Source organism: Castor canadensis, chromosome 11 (genome assembly GCF_047511655.1).
Source record: "Castor canadensis chromosome 11, mCasCan1.hap1v2, whole genome shotgun sequence".
In the NCBI taxonomy this organism is placed as follows: domain Eukaryota; kingdom Metazoa; phylum Chordata; class Mammalia; order Rodentia; family Castoridae; genus Castor; species Castor canadensis.
In genome coordinates, this window is record NC_133396.1 from 69,903,946 (window position 1) to 69,929,924 (window position 25,979).

Below are 25,979 nucleotides of genomic sequence, written 5' to 3' on the forward strand. Positions count from 1 at the left end.
CAAATAAAGTAAAGCAAAAAGGGCTGGGGTGTGGCTAATGTGTAGAGCACCTGCTTACCAATCACAAGCCCCTGAGTTCAAAATCCCAGTACCACAAAACAAACAAACAGAATAACCTAGAGTCTGGAAGACACCAGCTATATCAGCAAACTAAACAAACATGGGTCAAAAATCAAGGGGAGTAGTATTATGGTCAGTAATGTTCAAAAAGTGGTAGAAGACAGGCAAAATTAGGCAGCATTTGGCTAAAGAGGTCCCTTCTGGATATATTTGTACAGCCACTCAGCTTCCCTGCATGTTCCTTTAATATTTTGGCCTCTACTTGTACTCAGGTTTTTATCTGAGAATACCAGAGGCTTAGGACTGCACAGACTCTTCCTTGTTCTGCCAATAAAAAACCTAAGGCCCCCTTATTTTCTTTCCTTTTTTTGTAATACTGGAGATGAAACTCAGCTAAGTGCTCTTCCACTTGAGCCATGTTTGCAATATTTTTGCTTTTCATTTGTTTTTTGGATAAGGTTTTGCTATGTAGCCCAGGCTGCCACCAAAAATGATTCTCCTACCTTCACTTCCTACTAGCTGACGTTGCAGGTGCTACCACCATGCCCAGCTTATTTTTGAAATAGGGTTATACTAACTTTTGCCAGGGCCAGCCTCAAACCATAATCCTCCTGCCTCTACCTTCAAAGCACTGCTGTCCTATTTTATTTTTTTACACCTCCAGTCCTACTCTCCTATTATGTTTTTTTAGTGGGGTTTGAACTTGGGACATAAAGATTGCAAAGCAGGTGTTCTACCACTGGAACCACACCTCCTACTCTTCTGTTTTCAATTAGAGTATTGTCTAAGGAATTTAGTGAGAAATTTAGGCCAGACAGCACATTTGTCATACTTTTTTCCTATTTTTTTCAGTGGCTTGTGGTAGGGTTTTCAGTGTGAAGTCATGGTAAGGGAAGCTATCCTAGGGAATGGGAGATGCACCTCCTCCCATGGCTCCTGAAAGAATCAGCCCTATAGCACATTTATACCATTGTGTTCCAGGCCCCTGTTTTTCATTTTAACCTTATTTTATCATTTTTACATTTACTTGCATGTGTATGCATTATTTGGGCCATCTCCCCACCCACCCTCCCATTCTCCAGGCAGAACCTATTCCACCCTCTTGTTCTCTGATTTTTGTTGAAGAAAAAAAATAAAAGAAAAACATGGGGTTTTTGCTAGTTTGAGATAAAGATAACTATATAAGGAGATTCCTAGCATTGCTTCCATGTACTTGTGTAATACAACCCAAAATGGTTCATCTCTACCAGACCTCTTCACTACTTCCTAGTCCTCTTCATATAGTGGCCTCTGACAGTTTAACGTTACTATATTCGCTCCTCTACAGTGAGCACATCAACCACATTCAAGTTTTTGGTTTTCTTCCTTTCTCTATTCCTCCCATGTGTGGTCTCCCCTTAGTGTGTGACACATGTAATGATTTTTATTATAGATTATGATTTGTGCAGGGACTAGTTATGGCAAAATGCAGTTTCTTACAAAATGTTGTTAATGAATGCATCCAAAATTCAAAAGACACAATTTGAAGTTTTTACTGAGTATTTGAGAGAAACCCACCAGCTTATCCATTTATCCATCTATAGCCCTGGGTAGGATATGTTGACTGATTCTGAGTAAAATTCGAATCCCTTAAGAAACTGGGTAGTGAGGAACAATTGTAGGTGATAATAAGTGCAGCTAAAATAAGGGCTGTGTGGAGAAAACCTGGCAAGAGATTCTGTCATGGGTTCCTTTAACTTCCAGGTCAAACAAAGACTGGGCCAGCTAGAGTCTTCTCATTTATTCCATTTTTGTAATTTTGAGGAAGAGTATTTGGGCCTTTTGACTAAATCTAGAAAATATGGCACTAAAGCCATATTTATGCAGTTCTGTGGAATCCTCCATGGTGCTTGGGTTTTAGTTATAGGCCTTGCAATCTTATCTGCTGTATTATTGCCTTGGCTTACTAAGGATCTATCCTTTTGATATCCCTTCCAGTGAAAAACTGCCACATGTCAGGGAATTGTATTGCTTTAAGGAGTCATAAGATTATATCTTAAAATTTATTAGGAAATTTGTAGTCATTAACATTCCCCTCTCCTTCCCTCAAAAGCATGAAATACTAGAAACCCATGCTTGGAATCTATATAGATGTGTAAGATCTTTGTTGTTCTGTTGTAGGGTCCACATAAGAGCAATAAGTTCTGCTTTCTGAGCAAAGATATGAGGGGAAGGTATTTGCTTCTTAAAATAAGAAATAAATACTGAAAAGAAAATGCAATCTAAATGCAAAATAGCCATGTGCCTTTAATCATTTCACTAAATACTAAAATCTTTTAGTATTTTCTGATTTTAAATTTAACCTACAGAAATAATTAAGCATATATAAAATGATGAATTAGTTGATGGCGATTTGTTTTCTTTTTGTTGCAAGCACTACTATAACATTACATGGGGAAAGCAGTAAAGGCCCATTGATGTGGTAGTTTACAAAAATTGTTCCAATTCTGAATATATTCATTATTGCTCAATGCATTTTACAAATTATTATAACATTTGTATATGAAGCTAATAGAGGATTTATTTTGCAGTAGTTTCAACTCAATGTTTCTTTAATGTAGTAGACAGCTTTAGAAATTTCTTACTTTTTATTGTTGTTTACACAAAATATTCTTATATATTTAAAGATATTTCATATTCATAATTACTAATAAAATGTAGGCAACTCATACAACCCAACTTATCCATTCATATTTAAATGCCTATGATGCATATTCATATGAACTACTTATTTTATTTTAAATTACAAAAATTGAAGCAATGGAAATAAACCCTCAAAATATCCTTTACCAAAATTTGAAATAAAAATATCATGCAAAATTTAGGTTGAAGATTTATAGTCCTGTAATGGGTAATTTTGAATGCATCTTTTCAACAGATTAAAATTTTTCCAGCAATGGATCTTAGGACATTTTGGGTTTTCTGCTACGAGTCACTCAGGGATTTGCCAGGCAAAAGCTTAACTGTCCCAATGCACACGTGACTATTTGTTGAGATCATTGCTTTTAGAAGGATTGTAGGCTATGGAAATAATTTCTTGTATTTGGCATTCTGAGGATCATTTTAACGTGCTCCCCTATATCTTCTGAAACCTAGGAAGCATACTTAACAGTTAGTTATAAATATGTGGTATTGTCATGTACAGTTCAGTAACATATGAATGATACCAATAAGAGGTTTTAGAAATATTATTGCTGCACATTCACAATTTCAGAACTTTATATCACTTTCTAGTGAAAAGATTTTGACTTGAGTTAATGGTTAACTGATTACTCAAACCAATTAGCACTTATTCTGGAAAAGAAAAATATTAAAGTTTGTTTTTAAGAAAAACGGTATTTAATACATGGAATCAGCACTTACAAAATTGCTTAGTGACTAATGAAGTGAAAGTCAATGGGAGATGTCAAAGCTTCCAGATTTTACTGATCAAATTTTGTAGAGAGAATCAGGGAGCTTCTGTTCCTCTTCTGCTCCCAACGCAAGAGACCATCACCAGTTATTACTTCTGCATGCAGCATGGAGGAATGCAGAACAGAGGATGCATAAGTTTGATGACAAAAGAGCTAACAACAATAAATAAAAGCAATCAATTTACCACCATTGATGAACATTAATATGGCATTCACTTCCCTTGTACCCTCTGGACATCAAAAGTGGAAATTAATTTTCACCCAGAAAACAGGACGAAAGAGAATCGAGATATACAGTCCTCAGCTCACAGTCCTTACACTAATAGAAAGAGCACAAAGGATTTAAGATTTGGTGCTCATTGCCAAACAATCATTCTCTCCCACAGTTCTACCTATGGTATATTTGAACTTGTGAGCAATGGCAAAATCAGCAATAGCATACTTCGATCTCATGCAACACAGACCATTCATACAAGTGAATGTGTCCTGAGATAGTAAGTTCTTTTATGATAATCAAAGATACAGTTATAAGGTAAATCAGCAACTTGACTTATACCTAACTCATACCTAGGATAAATGAAAATAATGGTTAGTATATGCCAACAAAAACTAATAAAAGAACATGTCTAGTTCTACATCAAATGCCTTCAATTAGTCATGAGATGTTGGTGCATTTAATTTTCTTCTTCCATTATTTGGTTCATGTCTTCTTTGCCCTTAGCTGTCATTTTAAGTAATTCTCTTTATTTGGTGGAAGAGTCTTGTTGACCTTTATGACAGCATTGAATTTGGTCATCTTGGATAACTGGACAAGGAAGGAAGTTATCCCTGGAAATCTTCTGTTACAAACATGTAGGAAAATCTGTCATTCTGATCATTACAATAACCAACAAAAGCCAAAATATTCAGCAGATAGTCTCCATGTTCACAGTGACCTAAGCCCTTCACTATGTATCTACTTTAAGTTTTAGAGTGTAACTCTTACCTAACCAATGCCCTAAATTTTAGGTAAGCAATTAGTTATTCTATACGTTCAATCGCCTCTTAATTTTGGAACCTATAGAATTAATTACCTTTTGTTTTCAGACATCTATGTTCTGCAAATACAAAACATAAAGTATCACTTGAGGTTGAAGACTTCTGTTAGTGCATGGACTGAGAATTTAAAGTCATAAATATGTTATTTTATATCTCTTAGTGGGGTTAATTGACAAAAGTAGCCAGGCATCATGAAGTCTTGCAGTGACTACCTAACCCTTACTTCAAAAGGCAGTTTATTGGAGTGTAGATGATGATTTAAATAGTCATTTGGAACTACATGCCACAGAAAATTAGTATCCCTTGTCCACTGTCAAGGAGACTCCACCATCTATCAAAAACATCTGGAAAGATTTTTTATTGTCCATTACCATTTTTGATTATCTATTTCTTGAAGACATTTTTGGAACTATATCTCATTTGTATATAGTCTTTTTTTGTTTGTTTGTTTGTTTGTTTTTCCAAATAAGCCCAGACCATTAAACAATTGAAACTCCAACAAATAAGTCTTCTCCAACAGCGAGAAAAATTGTACAGTTACTCAAAGGTGATTCTGCCAGTGGGGCTGGGGACAATAGTGGGTGGGGAGGGTGGGATCATGGAGGAAGGCCTGGGGGTGAGGTTTAAGGATCAGGGTCCTGCACATCACAGTGGGGCCGCCTATGTCTTGCACTCTGCTGTCAGGTGTGGGGGGGCAGCTCTCACCTCCTGCTGTGTGGGGGAGGATGTCACTCACCACCTCCCAGTGCCAGGCAGGGTCAGTCACCCTTGATGGGAAGCGAACAAGACAGGACCTGGAATGGCCGGGGGGGGGGGGGTGCAGAGTGAGGGTCCCAGGGGAGGGACACCCTGCTGATTCCAAACAGGTGGTCCATCCACCGCGCTTCCTGCAGTTAGGGAGGGGCTGGGGAAGCCCATGAGCTTGAGGAGAATGAGCAAATGCACAGAAACCTGGCGGGCTGGAGGGCCGGGGCAGGGACTTGCACAGGTTGATGAGTGTGCAAGAGGTACATAATACACCTGACACCCCGCCCAGCCCGTCACTGGGAGAGGAGGTGGGGACCAGAGGAAGGTCCCCAGGGCTACTCTACCCCCTGGCTTCTTCCCCCTCCCTGGGCTCAGAGCGGAGGGAGGTCCACAGACCTGGAGGGCAAGGGCAAGGAGGTCTGGGAATGTGCTGATAGTGCAGGGAAGGCGGTGGTTTTCGGATTTTTTTTTTTTTGGTTTTTTTTTTTCCCCAACATTTTGTATCTTTAATAACATACACAATGGTTACCAGCCATATTCATAACAAAAGTTATTCATAAAATGTGTCTAAAAATAACATTTTTTTCCTTTTAGGTGTGAAAAGCTTGAGAATGTCCCAGTGAGAGGGGTGTGTAGTGGGGGTAAGAGGAGGTTGGAATAGGGGGACACTGGCTTACCCACAGTCTGAACCCCCAAGTCCACTCCCTCCACCTAGGTCCCAGAACAAACCCTCATCAGAATCAGGGACCAGAGGGTCTGTGTGACTCTGGGGCTGGGACGCACCTCTGGGTTTTGATATAGTGCTCAGCTTACATGAGGTCATGACAGAAGGGGGAGGATATGGGAAAGGCTGAAAGAAAGAAGGGGGGCGGTGTGGGGGCAAAAAACCCAAAAACCAAACAATCCCCTTTCCCATGTTCCTAACCTCCAAGTCCTTCACCACCAGACCTAGGAGTGGAACGGTGTGTTGGTGGAGGAAGGGAGCCTTAAAGCAACAGACTTCCGGACCTCACCGATGCCCTGGCTGCACACCTTCAACCTCTGCATCTGAGAGCCAGGGCTGGGGAGTGAGGAGAGCAGGGGTTCTGGAGGAGGCGGCTCTGCCTTCTCCTCTTATAAAGTTCAGGCTCCCCCTGCCACTGTCTTGGCTCAGAGAGAGGCCTGGGGATGCTAAAAATGGTAAGGAATGATCAGAGAGAAGAGAGAAAAGCCGTTAAGAACTATATAAATATGTATCTTAATAGGCCTAAGAAATTAATTGTAGAGAACTCTGATAAACAGGGCAAGAGGTGAGAGGTGGCTCCTGTCCTGGGAAGCAATGGGACTGGGGAAGGGCGGGGCGCAGGAGAGCAGCTCCACAGGGTGTTGATCCTTTTATCTCTGGGGGAGTCTGCTCCCTCAGGAAGAGGCAGGTGCTCAGCAGTCTGGAGGAGGGAGGAGGGAGGAGGGATGGGACCAGGTGAGGGATGCAGGAGGGAAAGGGCAGGCAGTCTGGCTGGTCCCTGCCCCCTGTATCCTGGCTGTCCTCTCTGTCTCCCGGCTTCAGCATAGATCCCTCAACGGGCCTGGGAGTGAGCAAGGCGTGCGCCAATGTTAAACAAAAATGAAGAGGTGAGAGAATAGAAAAATATTAGAATGTGTAGCTGAGCCAGCCCACCCGCTCGCTGCGCGGAGAAGCCCGTTGGGGGTGGGCCCCGCCCGCTGCCCAGGGAGCCTATGGGTGCGCTGGGGTGTGGGTCCCGTCAGATGGTGGAGGTTTTGTCTGTCCCATCTGTGGTAAGAAAGGGAGGAAGGAAGGAGGATCAGGAGCTGGCGGGAGGCCCAAGGAAAGGCACTCATGTAGCCTGTCATCCCAGAAGGGCCCTCCCTGGAGTCTGGCCTCCCCTTGGGCCCCTCAGGAGGACTCTGAGTTGCTCGGTTCGGAGGGAGGTGGAGACACTGGGTAGGTGGCGAGCTGGGTCAGGGAAAGAGGAAATGCTCACCACCCAAGGTGTGTTCTGTCATGCTCAGACACAGAGACTCCAGGGTAGGATTGATCTCCAGGTCAGGCCCAGGGACCAGGCAGTCTGGACGGAACATGAGGATGGCCTAGGGTGCCGAGTGGACTGGGAGCGAATGGGTGCGCTGCACAGAGCTGCGGCTCTGGCTGGGCATGCTGTTACTGCCTCCGGGGTTGGCAAACCACAGATTCTGTAGGCCCTGGCTCCCAAGGCTGGGGCTAGTGAGGGCATGTCGAGGGGAGACGCCCCCAATGCCTGAGGGGCTCAGGAGGCCCATCCTGCCAGGTGGGAGGGCCCGTGGAGGCATCGGAAACTGCAGCTGGGTCCGCCAGGTCACCCTCATCCCCACAGAGCCAGCTATGGGGAGCGAGTTGGAGCCGAACGCCCAGCCCTTCTGCTGCAGGTAGGTCTGCATATCCAGCGCAGCTTTGCGCGGGAACATCCGGAGGAGCTTCAACACTTGCTGCTTCCAAGACAACAGCCGCTTCTTCTGCGTCTCTGTGAAAGCCTCATGAGTCAGGCACTTTTCGATGAGCTGGAGGTAACTGGTGATGTTCTCCTTATCTGGTCGGGACACCAGAAGCTGGGTGCACACTTTTCCCATCACCCGTGTAAACTGGCTGGGGATGTCCCCATAGGCGACGGGAGCCAGGGCTGGCTCACTGCCATCAGTGGGAGCTGGAGCAGGTGGAGGGAGATAGCTCTCCGCAGCTGGAGGGTCCTTGGCCTCAGTGCCCTTGTCTGTACTGGGGTGGGTGAGGGGAGGCTCAGCACCTGGCAGCAGGGGCTCCCTCCAGCCCCCATCTTTGGCAGTAGAGGTGGCAGCAGCGGCGGCCACAGTGGCCTGAAGGACGCTATAGGCCTTGATGGGTGTGATGATGATCTGCTGCAGCTCTTGCAGAGCATTCCGCAGGTTCCCGCCTTCCAGCACATCCTTCTCTAGGGACTCGAGGACGCTCTGCCTCTCACGCAACTTCTGGATGCTCAGGGCTGTCTTGTGGCGGGCACCTTTGGTGACATTCTGAGACTCCAGGTGCTGCTCGGTCAAGGTCATCATCTCCTCCTAGCTCATCTGTGAGAACAGGGCAGCATACTCGTGCAAGCGGAGGCTCTTGAGCCTCAAGGGCACCTCTCTCATGCCACTGCCCTCTTCCTGGAAAGTGTTTCGGCTGGAGACCTGCTCCTCCATCTGCTCACTGCCAGAGGAGGCCACGCTGCTCTGGGGTGGGAGGGGTGCGTGGTCGGGCGTGGTGAAAGCAGCCCGGGCCCCAAGTTCCTCCAGACTTGGCCACTCACCAGGGACCTGAGGGCTTGTAGGGATGAGTGACATGGAGCGCTTCAGTGGGCTAGGGTGGATTTGGCAAGGGAGACCTGTGTTTGCATTGCTCCCAATACTGTTGATGGCTGGCGGCACTGAACTGGATGGGTGGAAGGGTACGTGACCGTTTTCCCGGGTGGTTTGTCCTGCCAACCTGGCCCTGCCTCTCCAGGTCCCAGATTTACAGGTCCCCCCACTCATCTGAGCCCTGGTGTGAGTGGTAGGAGGGCTCTGGCCGGGGGCGGAAGCCACCAGACAGCCCCTCTTCCAGGTGGCTCAGCCAGAGGGCCAGGGCATTCCTCAAATGTGGTGGCTGGGTGGATGAGGGCATAGGACAGCAGCTGACGGTTCTACTCCATGAAGGCATTGCTCTCTATTGAGTAGGCCAGCACCTTCTGCATCAGCCTTATGTACTCTGACTTGGCCTCTGTGTTGCTTGGCTGGTGGGATAGCAGGAGGGACACCACCTTCTCTTTGGATTCCTGCTGCCACTGGCTGACGATGGCAGCACTGTTGGCCTCTGACTCCAGCAGGTGGATGTCATTGCAGTCCGCTAGTGAATGCTGCAGGCAGAGCTGCAGGAAGCGGGCTTGGGTAGGGGTGACCCGCTTCAGAAGTGACAGGAGGGCCACTGTCTGCTCACACTCATTCCAGCCCTTGAACCAGCTAGCGAGGATGCCCACCTGGTCTCGGAACATCATGGTGCCCGGCCTGGGGCCAGGGTGGGGGGGACTGAGGTGGCAAGGGCCAGCGCTGTCACATGGTCTCGGCTCTGGGCTCCTGTTACCTCTCCCCTGAAGGCGAGGGCTTGAGGACCTTCCCTGGCATGGTAGCAAGGGGTGGTTGGGGGAGGAGGGAGTCTGCTCATATCTGGGGAGATCTGGGTCCAGCCACACCTCTCCAGGCTCCTCCTCGGCCTCTGCTGCCTCAGCCACCTGAGCCTCCTCAGGCCACTGCTGCTGGCCCGCGAGCTCCCCTCTCTCCTCCCTCAATGACCACCGCCGCCACCTGTATATAGTCTTATAAAGAATACAAAAAGTACTCCAGGTACTTTCAGCAAAAACACATTACTTGATACTTGCAAAATCACCAGTTAATTTTTATTCTTTTATTTTGTTTTGTGTAATGATCTAAATAGGAGTAAGCATACCCATTGCTTTAAAAATTTATCATTTCTTTATTGTGAGAACATATAAAATTTTCCTCTCTGGTTATATTGAAACATATAGTAAAACATATATTGCTAACCTACTGTATAACAGAACAGCAGAAGTTTGTATCCTACCTAACTGTTATTTAGTACCTACTGACCATTCTTCCCCCTCTGCTCTCCTTGGCTACTATATGAGTATGTCTAGAATATCAGCTATTCTATTTTCTACTTCAGTCAGATTAGCTTTTATAGATTTCACAAATTAGTGACACCCTGTGGTATTTGTCTTTCTATGAAAATCATTCCCATGCAACGTGAGAGCAAAGGACCAAGATTAAAGGATACTTCAAATGAGAATGGATAATGTGTTAGTATTACCAGTCAGGAATAGCATAGATGGATTTAGTAGGGATTTATTATAGGAAAGGATTCTCAGTTTCCCTAGAGAAGCCTAAATAGTAACTACAGTTATTATAGTTCCCTTGCCTTGACCCATCCATTTTGATATTTACTTATACTGCATCATTTTCAAAAGTGTTTTTATGGCACTATCACAACCGTTTCATGTACATTATATATTATGTAGCTATTGTTTGTTCTATTTCCTGTAATTCTCTTGAAAGCAGCATTTATCTATATTGTTCACTGCTACATTTAGGCCAGAATCTGATCTACCTTACATTGTTTGGAATAGCACTATTTCAAGTAGTATGATTGCAGACTGCCCTCAAAGCATGGGTAGTGGCAGATACTGAGTGTTATAGCCAATCATCAGCGGTGATGACTTGGCTCTGCTTTGGTTACAGAATAGCTCTTTCTGATCATTCGCAAGGGTTGAAGCTGATTTTCTTATTCTGCTCTCTTATGATTTTCTCTTGCCTGCTGTCAAGGAAACATCACTATAATTCATGAGTAAACACTGGAGAAAAAAGTACATATTTTTCATTCTTTGACACTCTGCAAATACAGAGAAGTGCCCTGGAAGGCTTTAGAATTAGGTCCTCGATGCACACAGTATCAGCTCTTCCTTTGACAGTAGGTAGAGGTGGGGAGAACTTGACAAACTCTTATTCAGCTTATATTAATTGTACAAAGTAGCAGGTTTAATTGTGACATTTCATACAGCAAATAATGTACTTTGATCATATTTCTATATTTCTGTCTCTCTATTATACTTCATTAATCTCCCATTCCTTAACCCCTTCTACATTGCTAATAGTCCCCATTTTAATTTCATGTTTTCTCCCCAAAATTCCACATATAAGGAAAAACATCCTGGGTCTGGCTTATTTCACTTAATATTATGACATCAAGTTTCATCCATTTTCTTGCAAATGACATAATTTCATTCTTTAAACACATCCACATTTTCTTTTCTAATTTTTCAATATTTGTATTACCATATATTAGTTATACAGGAGGCTTCTCTATGATATTTCCATATATACCTACAATGTACCTTGGTTAGGATCCCCACCAACACTTTATCTTACCCTACTACCCCTACTGAAAATTATTTCAACAGGTTACATTGTTCTATATTCATAAAATAAACTAAATGGTTCACAATCACCTTCTACATTCACCCACAGGCTCCCATTGATACCCACCCCTAACAGGACCTGTTTTACATTCTTGTCCTACATTTTTAAGAGTACATTTATTGTTCAAAGGGAATTTGCTATGGTGTTTCACCCACAAATATACTGTATTTAATCCAACTAATCCCCTCTATTTCTCTCCCTTTCCGCTTTTCACTACTCCTATTATTCAACAGCTTTCAGTGAGTTTCTCTATGCCATCTTCCAACACTTTCAATATATTCAAGGTTTTTCAATTATTCACTCTTTATCATTCTCTTTTCTTCTCCCTCTTGCCTCTTATCTCCTCAAACATATATATATGTATAATATATAAACTATATAATATGTAACATAATACACAACAAAAGTAATAATGTATTTTATCTACATATATATATTAATAATATGATATATGCATATATAATAATGTACTATAGTAATATATGTATATTGCATATATAGTTCATCTATAATAATACATAATAAAATATATCACATTATAAATATAATAATGTCATATATAATCATGTTTGCACTATGTATATGTCTGTCTTTTGGATCTGTCTTCAATATATTAGAGAAAACATGAGAACTTGGTCTTTCTGAACCTGGTTTATTTCACTTAACATGGCACACTCCAGTTCCATCCATTTTCCTGCAAACATCACAACTTGATTCAACTTTATGGCTGAATAATACTCCATTGTCTATATATATCATGCTTTCTTAATCCAGTTATCATTTGTAAGGCATCTGTGCTATTTCCATAGCTTGGATATTGTGAATGGTGCTAGAATAAACATGGGTGTGAAAAGTGTCTTTATTGTTTCCTGGCTTACATTCTTTCAGATATATGCCCAGGAGTGGTATGGCTGACATATATGGTAGCTCTTTTTAATATTTTATTGAGAATGTCCACACTGATTTCTATAATGATTGAACTAATTTACATTCTTATCAACAATATTTATGGGTTTCTTTTTCCTCACATATGCATCAACATATTTGTTCTTTGTGTTATTGATAGTCATTCTGACAGGAGTGAGGTGAAATCTCACTGTAGTTTTGATTTGCATTTCCTTTAGGACCAGGGATGTGGGGCATTCCTTCACATACTTGAACTTCTTCCTTTGAAAATTGTATGTTCAGTTCATGTGCACATTTTCTCAAAGGGTTGTTGATTATTCGGGAGGGATTATTTTAGATTTATAGAGACACAGGGAAATGGTGTCTGTCAGCAATCTGTCATCTTTCCTCAAAGATCTATATACCACTTTTTCTTTATCCATTCATCTGTTGATGACACCTTGGCTAATTCCATAATTAGGCAACTGCAAATGGTACTGCAACGGATGTGAGGGTATCTCTATTTAAGTTTGCTTTCATTCTTTTGAATACATATCTGGGACTGGTGTAGCTGAATCATATTGTAGCTGTATTTTGCATTTTTTGAGAAACTTCCACATTGATTTCCATAGTGGCTGCACTAATTTACATTCTCACCAACAGGGTATAATGCATTCTTTGCTCCACTACATCTTCACCACTCTTTGCTGGGTTTTGTTTTCATGATGATAATTATTCTGACTCAGGGGACATTGACGCTCAAGGAAGTTTGGATTTGCATTTCTCTGATGAATAAGAATGCTGAACTTTTTTCAGGTATTTATTGGCCATTTTTGCTTGATTTGAAAAGAGTCTATTCATTTCATTCCTGTAATCCCAGCACTTAGGAAGTGGAGGCAAGAGGATCTCAAGTTCAATATCATCCTGGGCAACAAAGTGAGATCCTTTCTCAAAACAGAAAAAGAAAAATAACCTATTAAGTTCATTTGCTCATTTATTGATTGGAATATTTGCTTATTTTAAGTTTAATTTTTTTACTTCTTTATATATTCTGAATATCAGTCTTCTACTAGATAAACAAAGATCTTCACTCTAATAATTTTTCTGTTGCTGTTCAGGAGCTTGTTTTTTCTTGTGCTATGTCATGATGTGTATCTTTTATGTGTTCTTCTAGTTTCAAAGTTTCATGTTTTACATTAAAGAAAGTCCATTTTGAGTTGATTTTTTTTACAGGGTGAGAAGTAAGGATCTAGTTTCAATCTTCTACATGTGAATATTTAGTTTTCCCAGCAACACCCTGTGAAAGAAAGAGCATGTGTGTTTTTGTTGGTTTGATGTATGGTTTTGGTTCCTTTGTCAAGAATCAGGTGACTGTGGCTATGTGGACTTATTTGGGGGTTCTCTATTTTGTTCCATTGTCTCCATGTCTATTTTTGTGCCAGTACTGTGCTGTGTTTGTTATTGTGGTTTGGTAATATAGTTTGAAGTCAAGTTTTTGGATAACTTCCAGCACCTTTGCTCAGGTTTGCCCTAGTTATTAGGGATCTTCTATGCTACCATAGAAGCATGAATTTTGGGACTTTTCTTCCATTTCTGTGAAGAATGCAGTTGGAATTTGATGAATTTTATAATGAATCTATAGATTACGTTTCGCAACATGGAGTTTTAGCATGCTCTTTACAATAGACCTCAGACCAGCAGTTAATCTAACATATGGGCTGACACCTTGAAAATTGTGTAATTAAATCCTTTGATATCATTTTATGTCAACACTTGCTTTTTGAGTTAAGAACCTTTCCAAGAATGCACTCCCACTTGCCAAGGAGGATCTAGATATTGGTGTAACTTTCCTTCTGCTTTCTTCAAGTCTTAATATTGTCATTACAGATATGGACTTGATAATGGTATTTAAGAGGCAATGTACATTTAGGATTAGACTGGAAATACTAAAAGTCAAGTAAAGTAATATTAATGTAGGAGTCAAACTATATTAGCAACTCTTACTTGAGAAAAGACTTTGATATTGTTCTTCAAGATAACTGACTCTTCTTTCATATATTAATAATTGTTTATGTTCAAAGCTCATTTTATAAGTTCTGTTCCTTGACAATCTTGATTCTTGCCATCTCATGTGAAAAATATTTTCTTATAGACAAAAATTGGTCATTAATGCCATGATATTTTAATACTATGAATATCAATTACCTTTACTTGGTGAATTCTTGAACTCCTTTTAAATAAGGTAATTCTATAGCCTCTACACAGTACTCCACATTAAAACACACAATACAATTAGTGGTCCGGAGAATGTTTCTCACATCCTTTCAAGAGTTTCTAAAGATTGTAAGCTCCGCTCTTCCAATTGTTCTCAAAATTTTAATTACATAGTCCAGTTTAGTTTAGATCAAATAATAACTCAGTTTTTATATGTCATACTCTTTTATCTTGAATATTAGTCATTATTAGTTTAGCAAATCTCCAAAAAGTATAACATTTCCTCTGAAACATATTTCAAATTCAGTTGTCAAAGAAATATTCTGAAAAGAAATATACACATGCTTAGAAGAAGATCTGCCTGGAAGCGAGGGGGTAAATAGGATGCGGGGATGGGTAGGGGAAGGAGAGAGAGGTAGGCCAAAAAATGTGTACACATATGAACAAATGTAAATGCAATTTTTAAAAATGCTACCTCATCAAAAATAAATAAATAAATGTCTTACTCAAGAAAATATAAAAAAGGAGTTCCTCCAACACTGCACCTGGGAGGCTCTCTTGGTCCTTGTCAGAGGGTGTTTTTGGCACACAGACTTCACCTCTCACATATTGTCTTACTTATGCCAAAGAGCTTGGGGACATAAAAATGCTGGGCCAAGGTGGTCTTGAGAGCTGTTTGCCCTGAGTGGGTTCCTTCATGGAACTGCTTGACAAATGTGGGAGCCAGCAACTCTGGAATTTAAATATGGCCTTTGGCAAATTTCTACCACCCACCTGGCAGGAAACTTTCTCTTTCTATCTCAAATCAAGTCTATTCTTGGAAATATACCATGGGTCCCATTCAGATAAGTTGCTGGGGAACAAGGCAGCTATCAGTGAGGCTGAGGTTCTGTTCTCCAGTGAGGGCTGCTTCCCTGACTTCCCTATCATCTTTTTGATTTCTCTGAACATCTGTTATCCCCCTGGTCTGGTGCCTTTGTCAGTGCATGACTGCTACTCACTTAGAGGCCCATACAACTTCTAGCAATTTCAGAATTTCTTGTCCATACTTAACACTTTTTCCTCCCAAGTTAGTGAGCCCCCTTTCTTTATATAAGGATCCATGGACATGAATGGTAGTGAAGGCATATTTTGAGTCCATATAGATGTTTACCTGCATTCCTGCAGTGAGCAGGAGCACCCATGTGAGAGTAATAAGCTCAGCCTTTTGTGCAGAGGTCCCGACTGACAGCAGATGTGCTTCAATGACAGCATCCAGAGTCACTAATGCATATCTGGCATTATCCCATACAAAGCTGTTGCCATCTGTGAAATACTCAATGTCTGGATGACTGATAGACTGATCAGTCAAGTCCCACCAGCTGGAGAACATCTCATCCATAACCTCTTAACAGTCATGCTTGGGGGGCCTGAATCAATTGGCAATGGGTGGCTGGATTTAGAGTCTTAACAACCTCTAGTTGGATATGTGGGTTTTCACATAACATGCTCTGATATCTGACCATTTGGGGGATTGTCAGCCAATAATTTTCTTTATATTCTGTAAGAGTCAAAACAGAGTAGGGAACTCTGACTGTGAGTTTTTGTCCCAAAGTAAGTTTGTCTGGTTTAGTCACCAAGATAGCAGTAGCCATCAAGGTGCATAGGCAGGGTGGCCAGCCTCAGGAAGCTGCAGCAAGTTGCTTTGATAAACAGGCCACTAGATGGTGCCAGAAAACTAGCTGCTGGGTCAAGACTCCTACAGCTGTCCCCAGTCTGTCATGTACATTTAGGAAGAAGGGCTTCATCACATCTGGCAAGCCCAGAGCAGGGGCATTTGTGAATGCCCTCTTAATTTCCTTAAAGGCCTTTTCCTGCTCCTCTCCCCATACCATGGGTTTCTGTTTTCCACCCTTTGTGGCTTCATAAAAGAGTTTTGCTAAGAGAGAGTAATTGGGAATCCAGATCAGGCAGAAACCCGTACTCCTAGAAATTGTCTAATCTGTTGACAGATCTTGGGGACCAGAAGGGAACAGATGGCCTATTTCCACTCAGGGCCCAGTCTACATTGTCATTGTGACTGGTGAAACTGAAGGCATTTGAAAAATCTGAGCCTTCCTTCTTTTGGGCAACCTTATGTCCTCTCTTCCACAAAAGAGAGAGAAGGAGGTGAGTTCCTTCCATACATCCTCCTGAGTTGGTCTAGCCAACTGAAGATCATCTTTGTACTGAAGGAGTGTGCAGCCATGCTGGTCAGCTGAGAAAGCCTTTGGGTAGGATGCCAAGGCATCCCCAAAGAGAGTGGGAGAGTTTTTGTAGCACTGTGGGAACCTTGTACAAGTCAATTGTCCCTTCTCTCAAGTACTAGGACTTTCCCATTGGAAGGAAAAGATGGGTTGGCTCTGTGGGGCCAGGCAGATGCAGAAAAATGTGTCCTTGAGGTCCAGGCAGTTTAAGAACTTTGCCTCAGCTGGGATAAGGCCTCAAGCATATATGGTTTGGGACTGCAGGGTATAAAGTAACAGTTGGTGAGTTGACTGCACAGAGGCCTTGAGCTGGCCTAAAATCTTCAGTCCCTTGTTTTCGGTCAGGCAGATAGGGAGTGTTCCAGGAAGTCTAACAAGTCCGAAGTATCTCATACTTAGGAGCCTGTCAAGATGATTATGGATCCCAACTTGGGCCTTGAAAGGAATGTAGTATGACCTCTGGCTAACAGAAATGGCTTCTGGCTTTAATTCTACCACCATTGGAGGTATGCTCCAAGCTGGTCTAGGGGGATTGTCCTCAGTCCATGTCCCTGGAATCTTAGAGGGAAGCTCTGGCATGACAGGAATCTCTTTCTCAGGGGTGTAGAGTTGCCATTCTTCCTCCTGTGCAACCATGAGAGTTAGAATCTTGGTGTCAGGCCCTCTAAGCTTTAAGGCTGCTGTGCCATTGGGTCAAAAGTTATCTGGGCCCTTAGTTTGCACAATAAATCTTTGCCCATCAAAGCCATAGGGCAATCAGGAAGGTAAAGGAACTAATGCCTTACTTCATGCTTCCTAATAATGCCTCCAGATATCATTCAAGCTGCTGGTAATCTCAGTCATCATTAGGGTCCCAATGGAGGTCCTCCTCAGGGAACTAACCCTGAGCATAGGCTTGGGCACTTAAAGTTCCTCCAGGTGTATAATCTTCCAGCCACTTTAGAGCTGCCAAGGTTATACAGCATTGCTCCTCAGTATTAAATAGAGTCAGAAGAATCTGTCAGCAGTCTGTTCAGGTGGACATAATTATGAGTTTGGATGATGGATTGCTTAGATCAGAGCTGAGGCTTTTCCATGAAGGAGAGGATAGATATGGTGCTTCCAATTTAGGAGGTCTGTTGTGGTAAAAGGCTGGTAGATGAATGTCTGCCTTTCTTCTTGTATCTGACCATGCTGGTCATAATATATTGGGATCTGGACTTCTCTCAGGGTCATCCGCAGGCCAGTGGGTCCCAGGGGAGAGGCTAGGCCCATATTGGGATTGTTCAAATATTCCTAGTTGGACCTAGGGGCTGGTCTCGCAAGGAGCTGTGGAGTGAGGACTGGTGGGCTCAGAGTCTGAGGAAAGTGTGATTGTTGTAGGTTCAAGGACTCCTGGGCCCAGCCTTGTAGGCATATTTGCTGCTGGAGCTTCCCTGTTTGATACTTCTTCCCCTTCTGAGGGTGGAGGCAAAGGGGTGGAAAGTGGTGGCATAGGTGGTACAGAGGCACATAAGGGGGTAGGATCTCCTTGGGGTCCCCCACTAATATGGGTTTCTATGGCTTTTCACATTTTTCCCTGCAGTTGGAAGCTCCTGCCATCCTGGCTACCATGACCATAGATGCTTACTCTAGATGGGGCTTTAGCCACATGGACCAACTGAAGACTGTATCCTGCCCAGCAATCAATATAAGGAAACTGATCTGAGTGTCCAGGCTCCCCTACAACCACTTCAAAAACTCTATTGACTATGATCTTATCTAATGACCCCTCTGAGGACCATCCTACAACAAAGGCAGGCCACTCTATTTCACAGAAGGTCTTAAGCTTGCCAGGAGTCAGCTTGACTCTATAATCTTCCTTAAATCCCTTTTTTAAAGTTCTTAAGCATGCACCCCAGGGGTAGGTTCTTACTCTGACCTCCTCCTATTCCTCAAGTTACCAGATATCAAGACAGAGAAAGAAATGGAATGTATGAGCATTGTGGAGAGGAGGTGAGGGGTCCTCCTTTCTGGCACACAGGCAAAAACAACACCACTCACTTTGTCTCTGGCTATCCCCCTTGTGAGGACATAGGCACCTCTTAACCATAGTGAGACCATATAAACCATGGACTGGAGCCCCAAATGGGCCACACATCATAGACTACATGAAACTGCTTTGGGATTTCTCACTCACTTTGCAGCTGGGCCACATCTCAGGCTTGCACTTTCACACAATCTCACACAACACAGTACTTCCACCCCACTACCTGGACATAGAGACATGGTTTCACCCCCAAAAGGGGTTATTCAGGTGTCTCTTGGAGTTGATCAGACTCCATCTCTGCCTACTAAGGCAGGCCTAAATTTGAACCTGGGTTCTTACCAGTCTGATGAGTGGGGTTCCCAAGTTGGTTCCTGAGCCTTTCTGGGTTCCTTTGTGTGACCAAATCTCACCTCCTTAATTCACTGGGAGAGAGGTTCCCTCCCATCACATCAACTGCCATCCTGTGGTGCCTGGCAGGATCGGCCCTCCCAGTGGGCTGGGGCTGCTGAGCCTGTGATGAGGAGGTGAAAATACTGCTTCTGAATCCAGGACACGAGCCCCTGGAAATGTTGCAGGAAGTCTCAGACACAGATGAGGCACCAAAGCTTTTGGGAAGCAAGTTTATTAAGCAGGCCAGCATTCATTAGGCAGATTTGCATCCCCAGGCTGAGCCCCAAGAACAAAAGGGGCTTTCCTTATATACCATTTATAGCAGGTTACAGAAATGGGGGATACAACTTGTCCCATACATGGTCATATGCTATTTCATCAACCACTTTAACCTCTGCGGGAAGGTGACACTTCTCTGGTCTTGCCCCAGGTGCTATTTGACATTCCTCAAATCTGTTCTTTTTTTGTTTCACTGTTGCACTCATTACCTCTCATTATCTTTCTTCTCCCTCCCCACCTTCCTGCCACACTAAGTCCTCCCAAGCTCTAGCTATGTAATATATTTTGCTGGGATCCTTCATTTTCACAAGGATGACTACTATAATCAATGCTATTCCAGTTGGCTCTTGAAGATGGTAATTTAATTTTGTGTTCTCAGTACATGAATTAAGACAACAAAAACTCAGATAAAATACTGAAACAATCCTAGAATGATCTAAAAGTTATTTAAAATGGAATCTTTGAATTTTAGATATAAGCATCTTAAGATGTAAGTAATTGCTTTCTCCCCTATTATAAGGATGTTTAGATAACAGAAAAGCGAGGAACTAAAATGTACCATCTAGATAAAAGTATTGAAACTGTATTTTGAAAAAATATAGAGAGAATAAACATTGGAATACAAATAATAATGTTCTGATCTTGAAAATCATTGAGCACCTCAGGTGTGTGCAGGGATTTCATGGGATATAAAGGGTCTGCAGTGAGACAATGGGCAGGAAATCCCCTTCTTGGGTGGGGATTTTCTCTCGTTAGCACTGGATATTGACCTCCTAGGGTAAGCATCTGCATTTTCTTTTCAATCAAACATGTTACATTTCTCAAATTCAATTCATATGTCCTAAAGAGAGAAGGAGGCATTATATGGACCTCTGAGTCACAAAATGATTATGGATAGGTTTAGGGAGGGAAGACAAAAGTAAGTTTCTGTCTTTTTGGTCACACATTTATAATAACTCATAGTAAGTAATAGTCTTATGGAACACACCTAGATATGTAACATTTTACAGAAGAGGTATATTTGGTTGGCTCTATGATTTATTCATCTTTTGGGGGAAATGGTATTATACACACACACACACACACACAAATTTATTCTGTTTTTCAGGATGAACAAATAATGGTATATTACCGGTCAGTGTGCCAGCATATACCAATAAACTTAAGTTGTAATACAAGTGCAGAAATTGAACACATTTATAATCTAGTGTGGTAATCATCTGTTGAACATGTTTTTATTTGCAAATATTCTATTTATGATAACAGACACAAGAAATCATTTAATTATCAGTTAAACAATATTTCTTCTCTACAGGCATTTAATTTTTCTTCAGCAAATATGTCTGTTTAGTTTTAATATCATTACTGTGTCTCTTATAGTCTGTTTTAATGTTTTATATAATTTTTCATTCTTGAAATATTCCATTTACAAAATAATTTTGAAATTATGAGAAAAGCAGTAGGTTTAAAAACATATTATCTTGGAAATTATTTGCTTTACAATTGACAGGTAAACAACTAACATGATTATTGTAAAAAAGATCTTGTACTCCTCAAGAGACAAAAGTTAAAGACAATACCAACAACTAAAAAAGAAAGAAATGCAAAATTGGGGGAATAAAAAGACACAGAGATCTAACCTTAGAAGAAGAAACCTAAGCAGACAATTATGTTAAAGGGTGTTGTTCCTTATATAATTTACTTATAGGTATATGGCAAATTCTGGATTGTAGTGTTAAAATTGAATAAACATCAAAGCTTACCAATAAAGAAATGTTTTAATAAAGTAATGGTGTACATAGTTTAGAATAAATTATGAAGCATTAACACCACATACTGTTTTCAGGTACAAAGTACAAACAAACAGTAACAATGCATTACACTGGGTTTTTTAAAATTTTTCTTATTATTGCTGTACAATGTGACATTTACAAAAGTTCTTACAATATACATAGTTAAATTCACCCCTCTGTCATTCTCCTTTATTCTTCCTCCCTCATTCTTGGACCAGTTTCAACAATTCTCATTTTTCCATTTACATACATGTGTACATAATATTTCCACCATATTCATCCACTTACATTTTTTCCTTGGATCCTCCTCTTCACAGTTGTAACAACCCTAGACAGGACCTGTTTTGCCTTCCTGTTCTCCACTTTTGTTAAAAAGAAAATTACATTTTGCTTGTTAATATAGCTATATTGGGGGTTTCATTGTAACATTTCCATGTATATCTGTACTATAACCCAAAAAGGTCCATCTCCTCTATTTTGAAATTAGTGTTTTCTTTGAGGAACAGGAATGCTTGCTTATCTACTTATTTGATGATAATCTGAGGCAAAAACACTGATATCCAACATATAGTAAGTACAAAGTGTTTAATACACTAAGACTTAAGTTTTCATATACTGTTTGCAAGCATGAACAGGAAGCAAAATTTTATCAAGTTCTTAGAAACTGCTTTTGTTAAAAAAACAAAACAAACAAACAACAACAACAACAACAAAACACTGACTCTTCACCTGGTCCCACAAAGTAAGCAAGAAAAAAGTTTGGTATACTGCCTTCACTTTACATCTGTCTCCTTTTCTTAGACCTTTGGGTCAGACCCCTGCTTAACTCTACATTAGGCATGTAGATCATTCAAGCCCTGTCTGTTTAAAAACTGATGATACTTAACCAACCTTATACCCCTTCTTGGATGAAGGCACAAAGGTAAGAGAAATTAAACATCTGTCCATCAGTGTTTTTAATGTCTTAAGAAGTACCTGAAAGTCTGTACTCATCTTGGACTACAGAAAAGCAAAGAGTCACAGACAGATCACTGTATGATAAGATCATCCCATAATAATCTCAGAGGAACCAGATTGTCCCCTCAAGTGATAATGATTTTTGCAGAGTCTTCCTGTAGAACCAGAACTTAGATAAAAATGAATGGGAGTACACTATGACTAAGATTGCTTAATTATGCCTACTTCTTGCCCCCTACCCCAATTCTGCTTGTATGAAAACCTAAAACTCATGTCAGTACCTCAAGGATGGGCTGAAATGACTAACTTCCATTTCCCCAGAATTTTCAAAAAATTTTTTCTTTCCTTTTCATGATTATATTTGTTTACTTTCTTTCAGATAAGTAGGCAGATTTGACAAGTTGAAACTCCCAGAGTCAGGCCTTTGGCTTAGCACTATGGTTGCAGAAGAATATGGTAACATTTACACTGTGGTAGAGATAAAAGAAAAATGCTGCATATGACATTACAGGAAAAATACTGTTGACTGTGGTAGAGTTACAACGTGTGGGCAAGTATTTTCATATGGGAGTTTGAACTTTATGTGAATACTGTTCAGTTTACACATAAGGTAACCTAATGCACCTCTATATTTTATTGGCTTCTGTTTCCTGACTCCATTTACCAATTCTTGGGAATGTATGAACATTCAATATTTAAGAATTGCCTGAAACCTTATACATTTTCTGGGCAAAATCTGATACTTATAGTATTACAATAGACAATTTGACTTGGAAGTTCTGTGGGCCCTTAAATCAGGATATAATCTCTAGGGATCATGGGGACAAATAGTTTAAATGGCTTTTTTAATAATGAGGAGAAAAGCATGCACACATATGAATTACTTCCTTTGACCTTAGAAAAATCTTTGGAGGTTGCATAATTGAGTCTATTGTAAAATGAACATCAGCTAAAAAGGCACTTAAATCCCAAATGACTTCCTTTTAAAGAAGATTCTAATGTCTGTTCCCTCTTAATTGCCCTTTGACTTGTTTGCTACATAGATGTGCTATTTATTCTGCACTTTTTACCTGTTAGAAATTTTACATTTAACCAAAATGTAAGCTTCAAATATATTTTAATTGAAATAACACTGCTTCAAAGAAAAATTGGTTATGTATCGAAGGATAATGGATAATTGTTGTAGCTATTTTATATTTATGTAGGTACTTGATTGGTATAATTCAGTGTGAGTCATTTCCAAGACTGCTGCCTATTGAATTTATGCTAAGTAGGATTTATTTTCTGTGCTCATGAAACCACCTACACTCTACTAGTTTTGTTTTGTTCTCAGGGAATGTCTTTGACTGGGTTCCCTAGAACATAGAGCATGAGGCAAAACTGTGTTGATGTTTTATTTATTGTAAGATATAATCACAGAGGATAAATGGAAAAATAAAGTGAGTGGAGAATATTAGGAAGCAAATACAAAGAGAAAGATATTTGAGCCAAGCCCTGAGGTTAACTGATTGTGGAGGTAACTAGAGTTAAGAGTAATCAACTTTATCTTCATCTGTTCTGGTATTCCCTTGTCTTTAAACACCAGATTGACTTGTTTGGGATGCATGCTGGTGAGGTAACCTAGACCTTCAACCTTACCTTTTCTTGTCTTTACTGAATAGAAGTTACTGCAATTACTATTGACATTTATTAGTGAGCATAACATAGTTAGTGGTGACCCCAAGGAAACTGCTGAACTCTAAGCATATCACCTCTGCCATCTTTTGCATTTAAAACCATAGATCCCTATGGCCAATTGGATGAATGCCTCAGCCAATATATAATTCCTTTCGCCTAATGAAAGAAAATGGAAACTTATCAAAGTTCCATTGATAATTGCAACCCAAAGTTACCAAATAGCTACAACTCCCAGTCAACCCCATCACTACTGTGTCTTTTGGTAGAAATATCCATCACCTGGGAAATGGGATTGATAATTCAGTACAACCTAAAGTCGTACAGATGGGAATCACAAATGGAGAAGACTCTGGAAGACTAGGGACTCTTATTCAGTATTCAATCCTGAATACTACTGGGTGCATAGCACCATACATTGGTCAGCATTACTGTATATTATGCAGTCTAGATAACAGTGATCCAACCTTGTGTGGAGATATTTCAAAGCTGGTATTTTACTTGAGTCTTCTGTAGGTTCCATCATTTTATCAAGTTGATTGCTTCTGGTAAAGATGAGTGAATACTATCTTATGACCTATCTCTCAGTAACTTCTTTTTGTTTCATCTGTTTTATTGTTGTGCTCAGGGCACATTGTGGCATTTATAAAAGTTCTTACAATATATCAAATATATCATACTTGAATTCACCCCCTTCATCATTCTCCTTTATCCTCTTCTCTCCATTCCTGGAATAGTTTCAACAGGTCTCATTTTTCCATTTACATACATATGTATACAGTATTTGCACCTAATTCACCCCCCCATGCCCTTTCCCCACATCCTCCCTCTCCCTCTCATGCTAACCCCACAGACACTATCTGTTCTGCCCTCCTGTTCTCAGATTGCAAAAGAAAAAAAAAGAGAACTTCATTTTTTATTAGTTCAGCAACAATGATGGGTGAGAGTCAGGGGAACCATGGATGATGGTGTATCCTTTTAGATTTACATCCACTTTAAACCAGATTCACAGAAAGTTCTTCCTTTTTTTTCTTTTTTCTTTTTTGTTTTGTGGGTGATCCTGGAAATTGAACTCAGGGCCTTGCACTTGCTAGGATGTGCTCTATCACTTGAGCCATACTGCCAGCCCTTTTGCTGTTCAGTTTCTTTTTCAGATATGGTCTCACATGTCTGCCTATGTGGGCTGTATGCACTCCAATCCTCCTACATTTGCCTCCTGAGTAGCTGTGATTACACACATGTGCCACCATGCCCGGTTTGTTTTGAGGAAAATCTGAATAACTTTTGCCTAAGCTAACCTTAATTGCATGTGCCAACATGCCCATCTTACAAAGATTTTATGTGAAATGAATATTAAATTTCTCCTCACACTTACAGCATTTTTCATTCTAATAGAATGATCATTCTTTAAAATTCTCAGAACCTCCTCAAAAAGCTACAAGAATATGCATTGCTTTATCTTTTCAAGGGTTTATTCTACATCAGTGATATTCTTAGCTTTACAACTGTGTTTTTTAAAATTTCAAAAAATATTTATACTTCCCTCCTTGGTGTGAATAACTGACTGAAAGAGGAGGAGATAAATGTTTTGTCTGTGTTCTTGCTTTTGCTATTTTAAAGAAATCATTACTATGATTTTATTTACTACACTCATTCTTCTTTACATTGTATATCACATCTGCTTGGATCAGCTGGAAATTTGAGTTTAATATTCTTGCTAAAATAGCTACCTATCCCAATAGTTGATTTTAATCAGTCAGGCACTCTACCACTTGAGCCACTTCACCAGTGATTTTAATTGGAATCAAGTCTTCCATTAGAAATTATGAAACTATGATAACTGAATATTTGTTCAGACATGAGAAAATGAGTATTTAAATAAAATATCACTTGATTTAGACTAATTTACTTAATCATTAGGTTTTCAGGAGCAAGTTATGAGTTTCTGTTTTACAGAAAGTAACCATACAAAACAATTATGTACTATATATTTTAAAAAGCTTAAGAAAGGATTTTCAAAGTTTTGTCACAAATAAATGGTAAAGTCCAATCCCCTTGTTGTGTTTGCCTTTGATCTAATGTCCGCATATGAGGGAGAACATAGGATTTTTGGTCTTTTGGGCCAGGCTAACCTCACTCAGAATGATGTTCTCCAATTCCATCCATTTACCTGCAAATGATAACATTTCATTCTTCTTCATGGCTGCATAAAATTCCATAACGTGAGAGCACACAAGGAAGG

At 40.7% G+C, this 25,979-nt stretch overlaps 2 protein-coding genes across 2 annotated transcripts in view; one reads left to right on the forward strand and one right to left on the reverse strand.

Annotated features, from left to right (window-relative positions):
• LOC109674272 (thyroid receptor-interacting protein 11-like) overlaps positions 1-25,979 on the forward strand; it is a 939,645-nt gene that overhangs the window by 67,631 nt on the left and 846,035 nt on the right.
• LOC109674274 (protein Smaug homolog 2-like) lies at positions 6,752-9,524 on the reverse strand. The gene is given in 4 exon segments (XM_074048945.1): positions 6,752-7,068; positions 7,280-8,775; positions 8,813-8,911; positions 8,913-9,524. Coding segments are annotated over 4 exon segments (2,028 nt in total). The 5' UTR covers positions 9,317-9,524; the 3' UTR covers positions 6,752-7,039.